Genomic DNA, 20,926 nt, shown 5'->3' with positions numbered 1-20,926 from the left:
TTTAAGACATCTCCCTTTGAAAGAGTTGAAAGCTACATATGAACATGTGAACTCAGTGCTAGGGGCCCTCCTTGGGTCTTGGAAAGAGCTGGTGCAAGTCATGGGACCTAGGACAAGCTTCATTAGCTTAGCACTAAATCCACCCTGCAAAGATCTCAGGAGAAACAGCTGAACTTTGTCAGAAACGCCGCCATATTTTGCCCCCGCCCCTTTAGCTCAGGCGCCCCTGCTCTTCTGTCAAGTTCCAGCCCAAGCATGCACTCCTTCCGGATGTGCTCCCTGAGAACCCGGTGCAGGCTTAGGCAGGTCTCCCTGGCCCCCTCCAAACCTCCATTATAACATTTGGTTATATAAGTTTGTTGTTAGCCTGTAGGCTCACTGAGGGCGTGGTTCAAAGCTTTTCAAATCTTTGTACTGTCACAGTGGGCCCCCAACAAGCCCTTGTTGAGTAAATGAATTAATGCTGTTGCTGAAGGAGGGAAGCCCTTGCCAGAGAGAGGCTGGGGCACCCGGGATAAGAACATCAGCCCTCTGATGCCTGCAGACCGACCTCTGGGATCAATTACAATGGGAGGGTAAGAAAAACAGCCAATCAAGCCAGTCAGCAACAGCCTCTTGAAAGGCCATACATAAATAGGTTTCTCATGCCACATGTGAATCTTTTATCAGTCCTACACGCGTTACCATGCTTACTATGTTGTTAGCTATAAATGTAATAACCATATTTCATGACAGAATAATTTGAAATCCAGAGTGTCCTAGGATATTCAACTATTAAAAACCATGTGTCCCAATGAATCGGACTAAACAGATGCTGGGACTGACGACTTAGTAAAGTAAAATCCTCATCCATCAGGCACTTTGTACAACCCCACACCCTCACTCCCTCTAAAGACAGACACACCCAGGGACACGACGTCTGTCTAAGGCAGAAGGGCCGGGTGAGCACAAGTCCCTACAGCGCGAGATGGAAGGGCTCATTTGTTAGTTTAACCAGGGCTTAAGACTCCCAGCTTCTTTCAAGGTAATACACACTTGCGGCTACATTCAGAATGTGGGTCTTCCTACACAACTACAGCTTGAGCTTTGCAAAGCACTGCCTAGGCCAGAGAAGTGAAGACAAAAGGCGAACGTCCACGAGAAAGCGCGCGCACCGGCCGAGCTCCGCGCGTGCGCACACTGCGAAAGGCGGCCCCAGACGCGTCCGGCGGTCCCCTCACCTTCCGCTCCCGGCTCTCAGTGCCCGCCTCCGGGCCGAGGAAGCCGCTAATTGGTCAGCCTGGCGCGGGCTCGGGGCGGAGATTGGGTGATTGGCAGCAACGCCCCAGGACCCCTAAGCTGGAAGCCAGAGCTGGCGAAGAAGGCGCTTAGTTGCCGCGCGGCGGAGGTAAAGCGGCGGTGGCGACTCTGGGAAGCGGTTGGTGTGGGGTCGAGGAGCTGTCCCCGGGCCTCACGGCGGTGGGAAACCCTGGTGACAGTCAGGGTAGGAGCTTGAAGGAGCCGGGTTCGGGCTGGCGGGGAGGCCGGCGGGCTCCGCGGGTGGGCTGGGCGTCTGCGCCGCGGCTGAAGGGAGGCGTAGGTGATGTGGGGCAGCCGGGGTGGCTGAGGGCCCGGGTGGGGCCGGAGCTTTGGCGGAGCGGGGGGAATTCTCCGACTTGCCCCGAAGGCTGGGACTCACCCAGCCACCCGCTCACCCCACAGCGGCCCCCTGCCTCCCCGGCCTTCGGTCGGTCGTCCGGAGCCCGCGCCCGCCGTCGGGAAGGCCCTTTGCGGCGGCTCCCGTGGGTGTTGCTCTTTCCCGGGATCGGCGGCCGGACTCGGCGGGCGCACCTCCCGGCCAGGCCTCGGGGATTGGGAGGGAGGAGCACACCTCCTGGCGGCCTGGGAGGTTCAACCTGCTTCGGCTGGCCGGCCTTACTCTTTCACTTCTCGCCTGCCAGAACTTTCCCACTGTGTCTTCCTGACCAGGGCCAGGATTTGCATTAAGCCCCAAAGGAAAAAAAAAATTGACCTTTGGACATTAAAAAACCCATTTTATTATGGAAATCCTTAGAGTCAGCTGTAGCCAAGAGAACAGTGTGAAGAGCTTGGTGCACCCACCACCCAGGCTCAACAAGTATCAGTCCTAAATGGCCAGGCTTGCTTCCTCTCCCCGGGTTATTTTGAAGTGTATCCCGGACATATCGTTTCATCTCTTCTACGTATTTCTCGTGGACATTAATGATACTTCTTTTCCAGCCATTTGCTTTCTAGAGAGGTTGAGTAAAATAAGGCAGACTTGAAGGCGTAGACAGCGTTAATTTAGTTTGCATTGCAAGAATGTGGGCAATTATCCGACAGTGCAGTTTCATTACCTGGTGCTCAGGTTTTCAAAATCACTGAAAACGAAGGTGCCAGATAATCCAGTTTTGTCTGTAGCTTTACTGCTTTGAGTAGTAATAATAGTATTGATTATTTGTTTTAAAAAAACTTTCTTCTGTATTGATAATTTATATTTTCCGAGTTTTTGGTGTGTATGAAGCACTGTGAAGTTGTTTCCACCTGTTCATTTTACAATAGCTCTGTGAAGTAGGTATTATCCCGTTTTACAGGTGAGGGGAAAAGAAGCTTAAAGAGGTTAAGCAATTTGCCTGAGGTCACACTGATGTAAGGAGCAGGGGGTTGGAATTTAGGATGCTGACCCTGGTCACTGCAGAATTCTTGCTCTTTTAACCATAATTGAATGTCCTAAGAATTGTGGAATAAATGTTAACTGCTGTGGAAAATTCTGTTGAGCTACAAGTCCATAATGGAAAACCCCCTACAAAAACAAAAACCCTGGATATTTTTGAGTACAATAGTAAGATAGGTATTTTTGTTTCTTTGAAACAATAAAAGGTTAATACAGTTGAGTTTAAAGTTATGAGCAAAGTATATACGTGTAGTTCAATAAATAGAATTAAAAATTTTTATTCTATAGAATATGGGCAATTAAAGGGGAAGGGAGAAGGGGAAAATATGTATTGATGAATAGTCTAACAAATAATGTATACTGGATACTTAAATCTGTATCCTTCTTCTTAAATGTAACGCTGCTTCTCAGCATCTTCATCCAAGTAGTTGTAGAGGAGTAAGGACTGAAAAAAAGACAGCTGGGCTTGTTCAGAGAACAGTAAAGAAGACCTGTTAAATTGGTGTTTAAGATTCCTACTGTAGGGGAGTCATTCATAAGTCTAGAAGTAAAGTTAGACTCACACATGACGGAACTTGAGTGCCAAGTTTAAGGAGTTTGAATTTGAGCAAAGTGACATGATCACAGTCATAGGGAGATAGTGAGCTGCCTCTGTCAAAAATGGCTTCACCTGGGGCTTCCTAGGTGGCGCAGTGGTTAAGAATCCACCTGCCAATGCAGAGGACGTGGGTTCGACCCCTGCTCCAGGAACATCCCACATGCCACGGAGCAACTAAGCCCATGTGCAAAAAAAAAAAAAAAAATGGCTTCACCTGAGATGTGAAGCAATTAGTGAATTGACCTGGTGAAAATAGATGTTGGTAACTGGTGAATTTATGGATATAAGGAGAAAGGAGTGGAGGAGGGGAAAAAAATAGTCTGAAAGAGAGGAAGAGGGACTTCCCTGGCTGTCCAGTGGTTTAGACTCCGAACTCCCAGTGCAGGGGGCAGGGGTTTGATCCCTGGTTGGGGAGCTAAGATCCCACGTGCCACATAGTGGGGCCAAATTAAAAAAAAAAAGTGAGAGAGAGGAAGAGATAGACAGCGCGGTACAGTGGTGCAGTAGGTTCTGATGTGCTGGTAAACTTCAGTTTCTACCCCTTTGTTTTCTTAGGTGTCTTGGTATTATTACTACATAGCTGCTTTTTGAAATGTTAACTACTCAGCTGTTGATCTGTTCTTTTATGTTTATTATGTACTGTTGATACAAATTACACAATTTAGATAAGCAAGGAAAAGTGAAACTCATCTCACCATATAATGATACAGAATTGCATAAGTATAAAGAAGAAAAGGTGGAGAATTCCATCACCAGGCCTCAGACACAGGCACTGTTAAGCTTTGGCATCTTTTCAGATCTTTTCTTCAGTGTATGTGTGTACATAAAATATCTATTTCACCACTATTTCTGTGCTTTGTTTTATTTTTTAAAAACAAAATCATGTTAGTCACTTCGATTTTTATCATGAAATCCTTTCATGTGTAGCTCTTTATTTAATTAATTAATTAATTTATGACTGTGTTGGGTCTTCGTTGCTGCATGGGCTTTCTCTAGTTGCAGTGAATGGGGGCTACTCTTCGTTGTGGTGCACAGGCTTCCCATTGCAGTGGCTTCTCTTGTTGCAGAGCTCTGGCTCTAGGCGAGAGGGCTTCAGTAGCTGTGGCTCTCGGGCTCTAGAGCACTAGCTCAGTCGTTGCTGCTCACGGGCTTAGTTGCTCCGAGACATGTGGGATCTTCCCGGACCAGGGCTGGAAAGCGTGTCCCCTGCATTGGTAGGTGGATTCTTAACCTCTGCGCCACCAGGGAAGCCCCAGCTCTTTTTGGTTTAATGACCATAAACTTAGAATAGATGGGTTGAATTTATTTTAACTATTTCCTTATTGATGGACATTGAGTTTGCCTCTAGAGTTTCCCTTTTACAACTAATACTTCAGTAACTACCCTAACTAGCTTTTAAAAACTAAACATCTTTCTTGAAATTAACACAACATTGTAAATTAAATGTACTTCAATTAAAAAAATAAATAAAAAGTATTGTTAATTTGAAACAAAATAAACACCTTTACTTACGAAGGTATAATTTACTGAATTTTTCCATAAGGCAATTTTTTAAGGCAATTTTTTATACACATAATATGTAGGGGACTAATTATTATACAACTTATCAGAATCACCTTTATAGTGAATTTTCATCAATTTGCTTGGCCCAAGGAAGCACTTGTAGTTAGTGAAAAATATTACTGACTTCCAAGTAGTGTGAGTGTTTGTTTCTGCTGATGTCCAGGACCACTTAAGATATTTGAGCTGTCTTTTCAAAAGATTATTTTAAAATTGATGCCAGAATACTTAATTCATTTGGGAATGCTTAAAATAACACTTTAAGGAAATTCCTGTGTCATGCACAGTAGGGTTATTTTTCAGAGATCCTCATATGAAAATGGCACATCTAGTTAAATGGAAATATAAGGTTACCTCTAATCTCTTTTATAGCATACGGAGAGAAAGTTAACCTCTGAAAATTGTTACAGAAAATGTCCTTCAGAAGTTCAGTTTCATATCTATAGCCCATTAACTTGAGAGACTTTTCATCAAGTTTTAATTAGGTTATGTTCTTAGGTTTCTTATCTAAACAGTTTTTTATTGTTGAGAGATGTAGAACAGGTCATGAGATTTATTCATTTGTGAACTGGAAAAAGTTAAACTGGTTATATCTCAGACTCTGTGCTAGGTACTGGGAGTGTAGCAGGGTACTTAATTTCGCTTGAATAGTATAGAATATTAATTCAAAATATTGCCAGTAAATTTTACCCATAGGTCGAATACTATGTCGTTGTTTTATAGTGTGGTAAAGTGTTCTGACTTAGTCTCAGCCCAGACTGAAGTGAAGTATAGCAGTGGTCACTAGACTTGAATTTCAAGTTTAATTTCCAGAAAGTAGGATAGGGCTTTGACAGCTTTTTATTATGATAAATAAGCATTTAAAAAAAAATCTAATAACATTCATCTACTGTATCCATATCCTAAAAGAAAAAGCATTTCACACCAAAAACGTTAAGAAGGACATTCTCAAAATAAAGGACAGTAACTTTTGTGGGGGTTTTTGGATGCCCTGTACAGCTTGTGGAATCGTAGTTTCCCAACCAGGAATTGAACCCAAGCCATGACAGTGAAAGCGCTGAGTCCTAACCACTGGACCACCAGGGAATTCCCATCAAAATAAAGGACAGTAACTTTAAATTGAATACTTTTTTTTTACTTCATGGTCCTTATTTTTCTTTTGCATGGTTGTTTGTAACCAGAATGTAGACTGTCATTTGGGGTGCACTGATATGGTTTACCTCATCTCTCAGTTTTCTGAGAACAGGAAACCTTATTCCAATAATTTAGCCAACCAAATAACTAAGAATGTTCTGTTCATCTTTTTAGACTCCTCCGACCCCCAGGTCACACTCTTCTGTTATATTGTAAAGATAATTAAATGGCCATTTCCTTGAATACTTCTCAAAGACCTTATAAAAATAAGCCTCACGTACTGTTGTAGCTTTTAAAGTTTTTGGCATTTTATTTATTTACTTTTTATTATTTATTTATTTGGTTGACAGGGTCTTAGTTGCAGCAGGCAGGCTCCTTAGTTGTGGCTCTTGAGCGTGTGCACGTGGGATCTAGTTCCCTGAGCAGGGATGGAACCCGGGCCCCCTGCATTGGGAATGAGGAGTCTTAACTACTGTGCCACCAGGGAAGTCCCCAGTTTTGGACATTTTAAATTTAAGGACAACTTTGTTATCACTGTTAACAGGTTTATTGTGAAACTGTTGCTAATAACTTTTTTTTTATTGTAACTGTCTCAAAAATATATACTGTATTAGTTGAAACAATTTATGCTGTATTATCTTTCATTTGATTGCTGTACACTTTAATTGGTCTACCTGTACACTATTATATATTTTCATAGTATTTGTGGGGGGAAAAGAAAGTCTGTTTTCAAAGTTTATTTCTCATTTAGTCTTGGTTTTCTCTTCTGCTGCCATGCCAGCTACCTCCCCCTATCCACTATATTTCTGCACTATATTTCTATATGTCTAGTCTATGCTAGAGTAGATTAGACTATAAGCCTATACCATCATCATAAGTTTTACACACACACACACACACAACCTAGAAAACAAAGTACAGCCTGATTCTTAGCCATCTATTTTAATTCCTGAAAGTTGTATAACTTGGTCAAAGGCTCTGTGTGTTTTTAAAACTTTTATTTGAAGCATAACTTACATTAAGAAAAGTATGTAAGTGTACATCTTGTTAAGCCTTTACAGAGGAAACACATCCAAGTATCTATGTCAAGAAATAGAACACTGCCAGCATCCTCAGAAATCCCTCTCAGGCCTCCTACCAGTCACTACCTCTGTCTCCAACAATAAAACAACAGCAAAGAAAAAACCCTAAGTTTAAATTAAAAAAAAATAATAATCTATGATTAGCTTGCTTTTAGTTTTACCTGTTTTAGATCTTTATATAAATAGACTCAAACAGTACTCTGTTGCATGCATCATCTCTCTAAATATTGTAGTCATCTAGCACCAGCAAGAATATAAGATATGTTTATTGATGAGGCCAAAGTGCAGAATTCTATTTAGGGAAAGACTTGCAGTAGAGAAGACTCAGTTGAAGTCATAGCTAAGTGATAGGGAATGACTCAAGTGTCCTTAAGTCAACCCTAATGAGGGACAGAGGGTGATAAAGCATTGCTTCCTAAGGAGAGCTTTTTTTTTCTTTCTTTTTTTCCTTTTTTTTAAGTGAAGGTATACCTTACATACAGCAGAATTCACTGCTTTGGCAGTGAATTCATCATTTTTTTGATGAACACAGTCATGTAACCACCACCACAGTCAAGATACAGATTACTTCCATTTTTCCAGAACTTCCCTTGTGCTCTGTCATAGTTAATAACCTTTTCCTCCACTGCCAGCCCCTGGTGACCACTGATCTATTTTGTTGTTCCTTAACTTTTGCCTTTGAGGGAGGGTTTTAAAAATAGCTTACGGCAGTAATTGATTGGAAACAGCCTTGATGTAAAGTGGGAGAGAATAAGCAAGCACAGGACCCTTTGAGAAGGCTTTGAAGCAGCTAAAGGGACAGCCAAGTTTCAGTTCAGCGAGGGAGGGGTTGCTTATCTTCAAATAGGGTTTCAGAGAGCACAGTGGAGAAGTTTGGAGGAAAGGGTGGCTGTAGGAGGCCACCAACTATGTGACCTCTCCTCTGCGTTTTATCAATGACAAGGACCATTCCCCTTATTGAAATTTCCTTTTGTGTGTGTGTGACCACCTCTCTCATTTTTCTATTACCTCTTTGATTGTTTTTTCCCAGTGCCTTTTGTTTTCTCTACTTGATCCTCAAGTATTTCCTGAGGCTTCTATCCTGGCTTCATTTCTTACTCTGTGTGAGTTAGCGCTTTCACTGAGTTAGGTTGCATCTCCCTTTTCTAAGCCAGTGCTCCCTAATCTTTATCTCTAGTACAGACTTTCTTCCTGGCAAGAATAATTTTTAAAAATAGTTTTAAAAAAAGTATCCAGCTAAAAAAAGAGTGAAAGGGACTTCCCTGGTGGTCCAGTGATTAAGACTTTGCCTTCCAGGGCAGAGGATGTGGTTCCATCGTTCGATCCCTGGGGATCTAGGGTCCCACATACCTTGTGGCCACAAAGCCAAAACAAAACAGAAGCAGTATTGTAACAACTTCAATAAAGATTTTAAAATTGGTCCACATCAAAAAAAAAGTCTTAAAAAACAAAAACATGAGTGAAAGACACTTCTTAATGAAAGGTTTCAAAATGCCCCCAAAACCTGTGAAGAACATACTAAAATTGCTAAAATTAAAAAGACTGACAATACCAAGTATTGACTGTTGACAGTACCAAGGATTGTATTGGGTTGGTCAAAAATTGCCTTTGGTTTTTAGGTAAAAATAAAAGATACGTTTTTCATTTTCACCAAGCACTTTATTGAACATCGTATTCATCCTTTTGTTCTACTACCTTCTGCCATTTTTCAGGCAACTTCATAATTCCATCTTCCCAAAATTTTTTATCTTTTTGAGCAAAGAACTGTTCTAGCTGTCTTTTACAGTCCTCCAGGGAATTTAAATTTTTTCCATTAAGAGAATTTTGTAAAGACGTAAATAAATGGAAATCCAAAGGTACAGTGTCTGCTGAATACAGCACATGAATCAGAACTTCCTAGCCAAGCTGCAACAGTTTTTGCCTGGTCATCAAAGAAACATGTGGTCTTGTGATATCCTGATGGAAGATTTTCTGTTTACTAATTCCAGATGCTTTTGTCAAGTGCTGCTTTCATTTGGTCTAATTGGGAGCAGTACTTGTTGGAATTAATCGTTTGGTTTTCCAGAAGGAGCTCATAATAGAGGATTCCCTTCTGATCCCACCGTATACACAATATCACCTTTGGATGAAGATTGGCCTTTGGCATGGTTCATGGTGGTTTATTTCGCTTGCCCCATGATCTCTTCTGTTCCACATTGTTGTACAGTACCCACTTTTCATCGCCTGTCACAAAATTTGTTTTAAAAACGTTTTCATTACGTTTAAGTAGAGAATCGCATGCGGAAATACAGTCAAGGTTTTATTTTTGCTTAACTTATGTGGAACCCAACATCAAAGCAATGAACATAACCAAGCTGGTGCAAGTGATTTTCAACACTGGACTTGGATATTTTGAGTACATTGGCTATCTCCTGTGTGGCATAACGTCGATTTTTCTCAATTAATGTCTCAATTTGTTTGCTATCAACTTCAACTGGTCCACCTGACCATGGAGCATCATCCAGCGAGAAATCTCCAGCACGAAACTTCGAAAACCACTTTTGACATGTTCAATCAGTCACAGCACCTTCTCCATACACTGCACAAATCTTTTTTTTTTTTTTTTTTTGCACATCAGTTGCCTTTTTACCTTCCTTGAAATAATAAAGCACAGTATGCCCAAAATGTTGCTTTTTTTCTTTCCACGTTCCATATTAAAATGGCTACACAGAAGTTCACCAATTTTGGTAAGTTTTTTTAAATGTGTGCTAATATGACAGCTGTCACATACAATCTAACAAAATCTAACAGCTAAATGCCACTGGAGCCATCTTACAGAAAAAAAATGAACAAAACTTTTGGTCAACCCAATAGAATAACTAGAGCTCTTGTATATACCTGCTTGGGGGAGTGTAACTGGCACAATCACTTCAGAAAAGTGTTAGTTTCTATTAAAGATTTAGCTACATATCTTTCTCTAAATATCTTATGATCTAGCAGTTTTACTTCTGGGTATATACTCAAGAGAAGTTAGTTGTTTTTTTTTGGCCGCACAGCACGGCATGTGCAATCTTAGTTTCCCAACCAGGGATCAAACCTGTGCCCCCTGCAGTGGAAGCATGGAATCTTAACCACTGGACTGCCAGAGAAATCCCAAGAGAAATTTGTTCTTGTGTGTACCTAGCTATGTTATGTGCATGAATTGTTTCACCAACTTTATTTGTAGTAGCTAAAAAATGAAAACAACCCAAATGTTCATGAACAGTAAATTGGGTAACACAACATTGTAAATCAACTGTACTTCCATAAAGTAAAACAAAAAAACAGACAAGCCCCCAGTAAACTGGGTAAGTAAATTGTGGTATATAGTACCACGACAAAATACTGCACATCAGTGAAAAAGAACTGTGATTCACAAATTATGTGAATAAATCTCACAGACAACGTTGAGTGAACGAAGTCAGATACAAAAGAGTACATGCAGCCTGCAAAGGTGATAGGCTGTAAAAGTTAGAGTAGTAGTTAGATTGGTGAGGCATGGATATCGACTGAGTAGAGGCCCAAGAGAGTTCTTGGAGTTTTTTAAATGTTTTATGTCTTGACCTGGATGGAGGGTCCACAGGTTTATACATATATAAAAATTCATCAAGCTGGACATACTTAAAATTTGTGTACTTATCTGTGTAAGTTATATCTCAGTTTTTAAAAATGATAGGTTTTCAGATCCTGCATAAACCATCCTTTTTCTCTGATCAGTTTTCTTAGTCAATCGTCTCCAGCTTATCTGTGGCCCTTTGCACTTTTTATTCCCATTACCTTTCAGAGTATTCATTGTTATAGGCAGTTATAGATGTGGGTGGTATTAAAATATATCTGTTTCACCAAAGTTCTAGTCATGACCATTTCTTAGTTTTCAATAAATTACATGTTCCTGTCAGTGCTTAGAACTCTTTCATTACATACTTTGATCTGTCATTAGGGCTGGGCTGTTTCTAGTTCGTGTTTCACCCAGTATCTGCATATTTGTGGCATCTTTATCCCCCACCCCCACCCCATTCTTTATAATTCTTCATCAAGTTCTTCTCAGTGTAGACAGCAAACTTTATTTCTGGTTCACAAAGGGATAAGCTTATATCATAATGTAAATCAAGTGTATCATTAAGGACACTGCTATTTTTTTTTTTTTAATGGCTTCCTTGACAGGGAAGTAGCACATTGATTTATAGTCTGGTGTAAACTTGTCATGTTGGAAACCAACACTTCAAGTAAACTGGTGTATGCATATGCGTTCATAATTCTATGAGATATATAGTATATTGATGGGGAGCGGAGGAGGGTGAGTGGCAGGGGATGTAGTGCCAGTGAGTGTCGTTTGTCATTATTTTTGACCTGGCAGCTGAATTCCTGTTTTATATTTCTGGAATTCCTTTATGATTTTGGTGGGAGGCAGAATCTGCTTGTAACTATAGCCAGGTAGATTCAGCCAAGCAAATGCTGCCAGTATGGACAGCAACTCAGGAGCCAGTGAGACAGAAAAGTGGGAACTGGTAAATTCTGTTCTGTCTGGGGTGGCAGTAGCAGTTGTAGTGGTGTCTCCCAAGACCAGTTCTGCTGCAGTTTTGGATGTCTTTCCTGGCTATGTAGCTTATATGTTTCTTCTAAGATTGTTATTTTCTAGGTGACTTTCCATAAATATATTTTCTACTTAAGTCAGCCACAGTAGATTTTTGTTGCTTCTAATGTAGAACCCCCACTGGAAAAGAAATACTTTAAAAAAATTGTTTTGTTAGTTTATTTAAAGCTGATCACAAGCAAAATTTTTTTTCTTAAGTAGATTTATACACAAAGGTTTAAGATGTTGTAGACTAGTCTTACTTTGTGAGACGTGTTGTAGACAGTAATGATTGTAAATAATAATTATTTCACTTTAGTATTTGCATCTTAAAATTTCAGTGTGCTTTATGGACCATGTGCTGCTATGTATGCCTGAGGAACTTGAAATGCAAATTTGGAGAGACTTTGCCATCTAAATGCTTGGCTGGGTTAAACGCCTAATTAGGATGGTTTTTCAACAGGTTGGAAACATGCAATCGGTGAGTGCTCAAAATTCATTTTTAAAATCCAGACATAGATTCATTTTTCTCAGAAAAAATTCTCAATGTAAGGCTAACATATGTACTATTTAATTTGCTTACTATTTGAATCATGGCAGTGAATATTTACCCAGCATCTTAATTAAGGGATGGGTTACATTGAAACCTTAACCAATATTCATGTGACTGTTATAAGCAATGCATTTGTTATTAGTGATATATATAGAGAGAAATCATTGAGTAAAATGCTTAACTAATGCTTGACAACTTTGAATGTTATAGAGCTATTAATATTGAATGCTTTTATAATGTGGTTTATCACACAGCTGTTTAAAGTAAAAGGTAAATCCTGTCTCTTAAAATATAACTATGGATACGAAGAAAAAAATTAGTATAATACGTTTATTCTGTGCCAAAGATGTTCTGATCTTGACATTTTTAAAAGTATTTTCTACTTATACATAATTTTTTTTTCAGATCCAGTGTAACGTTATTAGAGCAATACTTGTGCCAAGCATATTTTGTGGAATAGTTGTTTTTCATTTTCAAATTCGCTGTTATTGGTGACATGGAATTAAGTTGTATTCATTAAAGTTATAGGCAGGTGACATAATTTGAATACGAGCATACTTTCTAATGCACTACTTTTACTTTTTTGTTTTTATTTGTGTCTCTTTGAATCTTGTTGAACTTTTAATTCCCCCACCCCATCTATTTTCTTTGAAGATAAAAAGCAAAGGACCAAAAAGTACCCTTTTTTATAGTTGCATAATTTTGAGATTATCTTGAGGATAAGCAATAGGAAAATGGTTTGTAAAGTTCTTTCATCTTTGTCAGTTACATCTTATGTTTTGAACTTCACTTAGTGCAGCTATACCACCTTTCTCATTTGCTGCTTACCACCATTTGGCTACATAAGTTCATTAACATTTTGGTACAGACAGCAAAAGGATTTTCCAGAAAGTCAGGAAGCTTTTGTTGCTAATAATTCCCCAAAAGTGAAGCTTTACAGTTTATGATTCCTATTTATTTGCAATTTTAGTAAGAGTTGTAGCATGGTGGAAAGATTGTAGGTCTTGGATTCAAACAAACCTGGGTCTGAAATTTATCTCTGCCAGTTACTTTCTTCATCTACAAATTACAGATAGGAAGAACTATCACTGCACAGTGAGCCTGTGGATTAAATGGCAGTGTATGTAAAATACCTGTCACAGTGGCTTGTATGTAGGGTAGGTACATTTAATGACAGTTAATTTCCTACTGTTTTGCTCTGTCATCCCCATGCCCCCGCCCCAAGTCAGGCAATGTGACTAGTGCTGATTAAGGCCAAAGTGCAGAATTTTGTTTCAGGAACAGATAACACATTTATTTAGCTTAGTTTACTTATTTAGCGTTGTTCATTTTGAGCTGTAAAACAGGTGCCTTTCATCAAAGAATGGACCAGGTAAGATGGCATTAACTTGCTCCCAATTTTGTAATCACAACTGAGGGCCCTTTCTTCTAATAGCAGATGGAAAGATTTTTTTATGTAACATATAATTATCACCTTTAATCAGTTAATCTATATAAAAATAAATTTTCTCCTAACATTAAGCAGTATGACCTTTTGGAGTTATTTTCTATCTTAGTTTCCAGGATCTCTTAGCCTGCTGCCTAAGAGTAATCCGAAAAACAAACAAAAAACCCACAACTTTTTAGTTCTGTCTTTTGCTGATAAATATATATTTCTCACTGCTTTGATATATAAATGTTCTTGGTACTATGTTTGAATGTATTCAAGACCAGAAACTATCTTCTTCCTTTATGTATATTATCTGCTTTAAAAAAAATATAAAAGTGCAAATTTTGAGATCTGGGTTTTGTTTTTGCCATTAGGACAAGTGGTGATGATTAGCTCTTTGTATTTTACCGTACACATCAGCTCCATCATAATAGCTATCACTGAGTGGCTTAGTATGCCAGTTTTTTTACATATATTATGTGTGTTCACTAGAATAACACTTTTTTTTTTCCCACGTGATGAGAGCAAGGTGGATGGGGGCGAGTGTGCACAGCTGAGGGTTTGGAAGGAAACTGACCAGGCACAGGATTGCTAGATATCACAGAGGACTCCACTAAAGTTGGAGATCATCAATTTGGGGTGGACCAGTAATTACACCTCCCATGTGCTAAGCTGCTATTACTCAGATACATGCTTACACAAGATCTTGCCTTTGTCTCTCTTCCTCTACAACTTAAACAGTAGTAGTCCATGTGAATTTCTTTTCATTGATCCTGCTTGATTATTCTTTTATTTCCCAGATATCATGATTCATGGCTTTCAATAATTATAAACAAGTTCACAGCTATAATTTCTTTGAATATTGCTTTTCCCCTCTTTTTTTCTTCTGGAACTCCTTTTAGATGTATGCTGGACCTTCATGCCTCTTAACACCTCTTTCATGTTTTCCATCATTTCCCCCCCATCAGATCTATCTTCGAGTTACTAATTCCTTCATGAACTGTTTCTGTTTTTTTAAACTGTCAAATTTTAATTTCTATTGGAAGTTTTTTTCACTTTCAGAAGTTCTATTGGTGGATTATCAAATCTTCCTGTTCTTTTTTGATAGATTTGCTTTTTTTCTCATGTTTTCTTATTTTAATTAAATAATTTAAATGTACAATAGTTATTACCATACAAATATTAAATATTCATAAGATAAAATTAAAAAACCAGAAAAAACAGATGAGGAGCCTGAGGTTCAGAGTGTTTAATTGACTTGTTCGAAGTTACCTGGCTAATAAGTGACAGAGCTCTAATATGAACCCAATTCCGATTCCAAAATCCTCTATTTAGTGTACTTTGCTACTTCTTATAATAGAAGGGGAAGAAGACAATATTTATTGAAGACATATTATATATAAATACCTTAACTCATTTAATGCTCATAGGCTCATTTGGTAGCTACTGTCACCATTTTATGGATGTAAAAAGGGAAACAGAGGGATCAATAATTTGCCAGCTTTACACAGACAGTAAATGGTAGAGCCTACTTTTAGAGCCAGGCTTATATGCTGTGGCCTCTGTTTTCTCTTCACTGCCTTCCATTTTGCCTCAACATTTGTTTGAATTTAAAACTATATACAGTTGATCCTTGAACAGTGTGGGTTTGAACTGCTCGTATCCACTTATATGCAGATTATTTTCAGTAGTAAATACTACAGTACTTCATGATCCATGGTTGGCTGAATCTGCCAACGTGAAACCCCAGATACGGGAGGGCAGCTGTAAAGTTACGTGTGGATTTCGTCGGGAAACCGGGGGCCGTGTTTGTTGCCCCTGACCTCAGCATTGTTCAAGGGTCACCTGTATTCACATTTGTCCAAACTTTCTCCTCAATCTATTATTACTATATTTATGCCCTGAAGTCAAAATGATTTTAAACTAGAGAAAGCAAGCTATGAAGCTAATGTGATTCTGGTTAATCTCAGTATTTTATGTTGAAAACTTATAGCAAATATCTAATTTGTATTAGTAATGTATTTCCAGTAACACTTAAGAATTGTACCCTTTTCTTTTGTGCTTTGGAAGAAGAATGTGAATGTGGCTGGGAGTTAAGGAAGGAGAGAACTGAGGGAAGGGTTGTCTCTAGTTGGGGATTTCAAAATTGTTATAGAATTTCATCTTCCTATATCTATCCCCTTCTCCCCAACACATACTTTTTATTTTCCTCTGGGTTCCTTGGAATTAAGAGTTTATAGTTTGTTGGGTCCTAGACTCCCTAAAAATTTGATTAATGGTATGGACCTTCTTCCCAGAAAAATGTTGTATATGCACACAATTTTGCATATAATTTCAGGTACACGTGAGCCTCAGAATAAAAACCTTGGGTTAATATTACATAGTTTTTCTTGAGAAAAATATATTTAGAATTGTTTGTACTTTTTCTTGCTAAATGGTGACTCTCAAATAGAAATATAGTTTAAACTAGTCTGTCACAAATGAATTACCGTATAAAGCTTGAGCGCAGTCATCATGGTGAGACAGATGACAGCTGCAGATTCCAGCCTCACACTTCAGCACTTCCACAATAGCATTTCACATTGTTAAAAAAGAACAAATTGCTACCCTGTTGTCATCCTCCTCCTTGCTGTCATCACTTTCAGACTGTGGCTAACTGTCATGGACTGTCATTACTAGACTCAGACATGCAAACACCCCTCTCACCTCCCAGATTCATTATTACATTATTTATCAGTAGTTCTTATAAATAAAGCAAAACTGAGGGTTTTTTTTGTTTAGTAATGATAATAATTAGTTATTTAATTATTTCTTAATGGAATTGAACTCTTGTTTCTTAATGAAATCGAATTGTCTAGTAATAATAGGTTTCTCCTTGCCTGCTCTCTTACATCTGAAAAAATACTAATGACAGTTTATCTTTAGGGGAAACCTTACCTTCTCCAAACAGGTATACTGACAAGACACAGTTCAGCCACCAGTTAGGGAAGGAGATGCACTTGGGCCATACAGCCTCCCAGTGCACAGATGGTGACTTTCCATACCATCTGTTCATTATTTCTTCACAGCCATTTACAATTTCTCCCCCACCACGAGGGCTGAATAGAAAAAAAAAAGTAAGACCTAGTTTTAGAGTTCCTGGAAGTTAGCTGCTTCTTCCCCTTCCTTTTTCTTCAATCCGGTAAAGGTTATGGCTCTTCTTCTTTCTAAATGTCCTAGTCATTAGCTTATATAGACCCTTGCTTCATATTTTTTGGTGCTAAATGCTTTACAGTTCACAAGTAACAGAAGAACAATGTTGTGTTAGTCCACTGTGTATACTTAAAACAATAACCACATAAAGCAATCTGTTCTTTTGCTTAACTTTGTATAAAAAGCCTAAATAGTCTACTTATTCCTTATAAGTAAAAGCTGAATCTTTGGCCACCTTCCCTTGTAGAAGGCACCTGGTATTCTTTCCTTCTGATATTAAGCAGATGGGAAGATAATAGTTGAGACTTAGCCCTGAAGCATGCATAGCAAGGAAGGCTAAAAGCTGGCAGAAATCTTAGTTTCTGACCTTGGCAAGTCCTTTCTGAACTTTTCTTTGTGAGCTTTTTTTGTCCTCTTCATCTGCAGTTAAGATCTTTGCTTACTGGAGGGAACAGAAGATTCACATTAGACTATGTAATTGTCACATCGTGATGCATAAATAGCATTCTACTATTCCTACATCATAGAAGAGTTTTGAGTTGTGGCTAAATAGAAAACACGAGATGATTGAATGGTGTAGTTACTGTTGCCTTATGGGTAGTGTTTTAAAAGATCAATGCCTAATAACATGTATAAGGTAAAGAGTTTGCTTACATACTGTCTCAGAATTACTTGCCCTTCTTATTTTTTCTTGGCCTCTTATGTTGGATTTGTAAGATTGATCTTCCTTTTTTCCTCTAGGAAAGGTGATTTTCCTCCTCTTGGTCCCCGAGTGTTACTAACACTGTTCATGTGCTGATCCTTTGTATGATCGTTGATGTGCAGGATTTGCTTTCCTGAACTCCACGTAATTCTCTTCTGAGCTTCACAGTCACTTTACCTCTTATATTCTTTGTTTAATATTCTTATTTCAATCTTTCCACTGACTAATTTTCCAATCTGTACCATCCTTTTAATTTATATTTCTAAAGCAGGAGTTATAGTTTTTGTTGGTTATAGTAGCCAGTGTAGGTTATAGTGCTTTCTGGAACTCTCCCAGGTAAAACAGTCAGTGAAACTTTGAACTTTTTTTTTAATCCATTTTTTAAAAATTGAAATATAGTTAATTTACAATGTTTTGTGAGCTTCAGATGTACAGCAACATGATTCAGTTATACCTATATATGTGTATATCTTTTCTTTTTCAGACTCTTTTCCGTTATAGATTATTACAAGACATTGAATATAGTTCCTTGTTATTTATCTGAAACTTTGAACATATTGATAATTATATGAACTAAGGCAGATGCCAGAGGTATTATTATATATACCCCATGATCCTCACTTTTACTCATACTGTTAACCTTAAATTGGATTTGATTGCTAAAATCTAAGAAGTCAAATTGCTCTTCTGCTCATTTTACAAGTTGTGCATGCTTGTAGAATGGTCTAAAGGTCTAGTTAGGGTAATGTGTTGGAGCCATGGCTGTTTACAGTAATATTGCTTGGTCATACTGTAATTCCACTCTTTAAATTAGAATGGGCATGGAGTGACTTTTAAAAGGGGTCAGTGTCCATTGCTCAGAATACATCCCAGCTTATTTGGTACTATTTATTTAGTTTTAGGATATAATTGAATATGTAAGTTGAATGAATTAAGTAAATAGTCATATCATTCTCATTCTTTTCTTTTAAAATTGCTTTTAATAGCATACCTCTCTTTACCTCTTCTGTCTAGGCTTTCAGGTATAGCACTCAAAAGAGATGGATAGTTTTTCTCTTTAAGGAAAGAGCATATACTTGGGGAGAAGTTTCAAGGTACAATTCGTAATGATTTCATGTTCTGCCTGTGCTTTTTTGGTTTGCTTTTTGCTTTGGAGGTTTGTGTTTGTTTTTGCTTTAAGCGGGGCATAATGTCCTCTGTGGACTGTGACTTCATCAGAGAATTCTGCTCACTAGGGCTGTCACTACCTATTGAGTACTTTTATATAAATTAGGAAAAGGCACCTTACCCCTGAGACAAGGCCTCATGGAAAGATTTAGTACAGCTGGATTTTGGCTCCCATTCACCCTTGGCCGGGCCTTCTTTTGTAGCAAACAGAATGCTGCATCCTGCATGGTACAAATTCAGGTTCTGAACTTTGTACTGATTTGCATTTGTTTTGAAAGTCTCTTATAACAAAAGTATCTTGTAGTTTTGAAAAACTTACGCATATATAAAATTCTAAAAATATAAAATAGTTTTCTTTGCAGAATAGTATGAAAACATGAAAATAGATAAAAGTTTTACTCCAAATATAGTATTATTTTACAATTACTAGTTCTTTTTTTTTATTTTTGCCACACTGTGCAGCTTGTGGGATCAGATCCCTGACCATGGATTGAACCACCAGGGAACTCTCACTAGTTATTCTTTACATTTTTATATAATGCCTTACATTAAACTTTATTATATTAATAACAACCTGCTATATGTATTCTTTAATTTTTAATTGAGAAATATTAGCTCATTTCCCATATCCCGCGATTAATGTGTCAGCATGTCATGCTATTAATTGTCCAATGCTTTGTATTAACAATTCTATAAGTACTGTAATTAAACTTTTGATTTTTCCTATTTCCTCAGGTACTTTGGTCTGGGAAACCATATGGTTCATCTCGAAGTATTGTAAGGAAAATTGGTACTAATTTATCTCTGATCCAGTGTCCAAGAGTTCATTTTCAGGTACTGTATTTTATATATTTCAAATTTTACATTAATATGTGCATTGGTAAGGTAGATAGGCCAGACAGCTTTAGAAGTACTTTTCGAACCTCTCCCCATTGATGCCACTATCAATAAATAAGAGGATAAAAACTACAGTAAAGTCTTTCTAATTTTAGTTCCTCTGTGAAGTGATTATTCAAGCTCTGTAAGACATTTATCCTTAAGAATACATATGCGAAGACTTAGAAGTGTATAATAAGTCAAGCAGTTGTTAATTCCCAGGTAACCTTGAGCATTCTCCTCGCACCAAATCAGGAGCAACTCAACTCTTTGCTTGGAGATAAGTTCCTGTTTTGTTGATTTGGGCTTCTGTTCCCTACTGTCGTTTTAGTGTTAGACATGTATCACATAGCTTTGTTCTTGTTTTTCAGTAATTCTCTACAACAGTAATAAGACAAAACCTTTCAGTTCAACATTTAAGTATATAAAGTGCAGCCAATATCTACCAGTACCAATTTTAAATAATAGATTAGCATGTGAAATGTGGAAGATACGTTTAACTCATAATTCAAAAGCTCAAAAGTGCCCCTGCATGCTTATTAGATGTCTTACTTACAAGTCACTCCTCCTTGTAGAGAGAGTTAAAAGTCTGTTTCCAATTAAGTGGTAGAAACGAGCATTCATTCAGGTTTACTAACAGCGTTGGTCATTGTCATGCCCACTTGCAGACTGACTGGCAAAACCTCTGTGCATCAATCTAGAGACTGACAGATTGGAACTTTCCATAGTAGTTTTTATCAAATGATGGTTTTTTTTTTTTAAATCCAAATAGAGAAACCTATGATAGTAATTCTCTCAAGCACAATTTCTGAGAATTCACTTCACTTAGACACCAATTGCTGATTGCTTTATTTGCCAGTTTCCTTTATGATGCCAGTTTCCTTTAAATAACTGTTGTCTTAACTAAGACTTACTAACTTTTCTTCTGGTTGCTCCATTCCATTAAAATTTTATCTGTTTATCTGCTTAACCTAGCTGCAGGAGAACTTGCTTCAGTGTTTGTGTTCACGTAGCTAGAGATGGATGAAAGGATGTGGAGATAACCAGCATTTTCTGGTAGCAACCCAGATCTTCCTGGACAGTTAGTGGGCCCACGTACTAGGGCCAATTTCACTTCCTTGAAAGGATTCTCTTTCTCAACGTTTTTAGTCCCTTAGAAGGAAGGGTCTGAGCAGAATAAGAATTTTAGGTTTAGTACAGGAGCTGCCTTTGAAAAGAGAGAGATTAACATAAGGAGAGGAATAAGGTAAGAGAAATATTGGTGACCTATGTGAGAATGTAGTAGAAAACAGACATTTGTTTACAGTGAGATTTTTCTTTCCAGGCAGTCTTGTAGCATGCTGCATCTTTTCAGATTAAGCATCAGTCTT

The 20,926-nt window shown here is 38.1% G+C and overlaps 1 protein-coding gene across 2 annotated transcripts in view; it reads left to right on the top strand.

The window, feature by feature from the left end:
* Positions 1-1,246: 1,246 nt before the first annotated feature.
* The window catches only part of MTFR1 (mitochondrial fission regulator 1), a 50,318-nt gene continuing 30,638 nt past the window's right edge, over positions 1,247-20,926 (top strand). Inside the window, exons 1-3 of one of the 2 annotated variants that reach the window (XM_057735493.1) lie at positions 1,247-1,387; positions 11,978-12,117; positions 19,416-19,514. In XM_057735493.1, the coding sequence (XP_057591476.1) occupies positions 12,055-12,117; positions 19,416-19,514 (162 nt within the window). In that variant the 5' untranslated portion in view covers positions 1,247-1,387; positions 11,978-12,054. Of the gene's footprint in view, positions 1,484-11,977; positions 12,118-19,415; positions 19,515-20,926 lie in introns of both variants that reach the window. The other variant, XM_057735494.1, reaches the window with a different exon arrangement.

The sequence above is a fragment of the Hippopotamus amphibius genome, chromosome 5 (genome assembly GCF_030028045.1).
Source record: "Hippopotamus amphibius kiboko isolate mHipAmp2 chromosome 5, mHipAmp2.hap2, whole genome shotgun sequence".
Lineage (NCBI taxonomy): Eukaryota > Metazoa > Chordata > Mammalia > Artiodactyla > Hippopotamidae > Hippopotamus > Hippopotamus amphibius.
The sequence above is the reverse complement of the archived record's forward strand: the minus strand, read 5'-3'. Positions and strand labels throughout refer to the sequence as shown.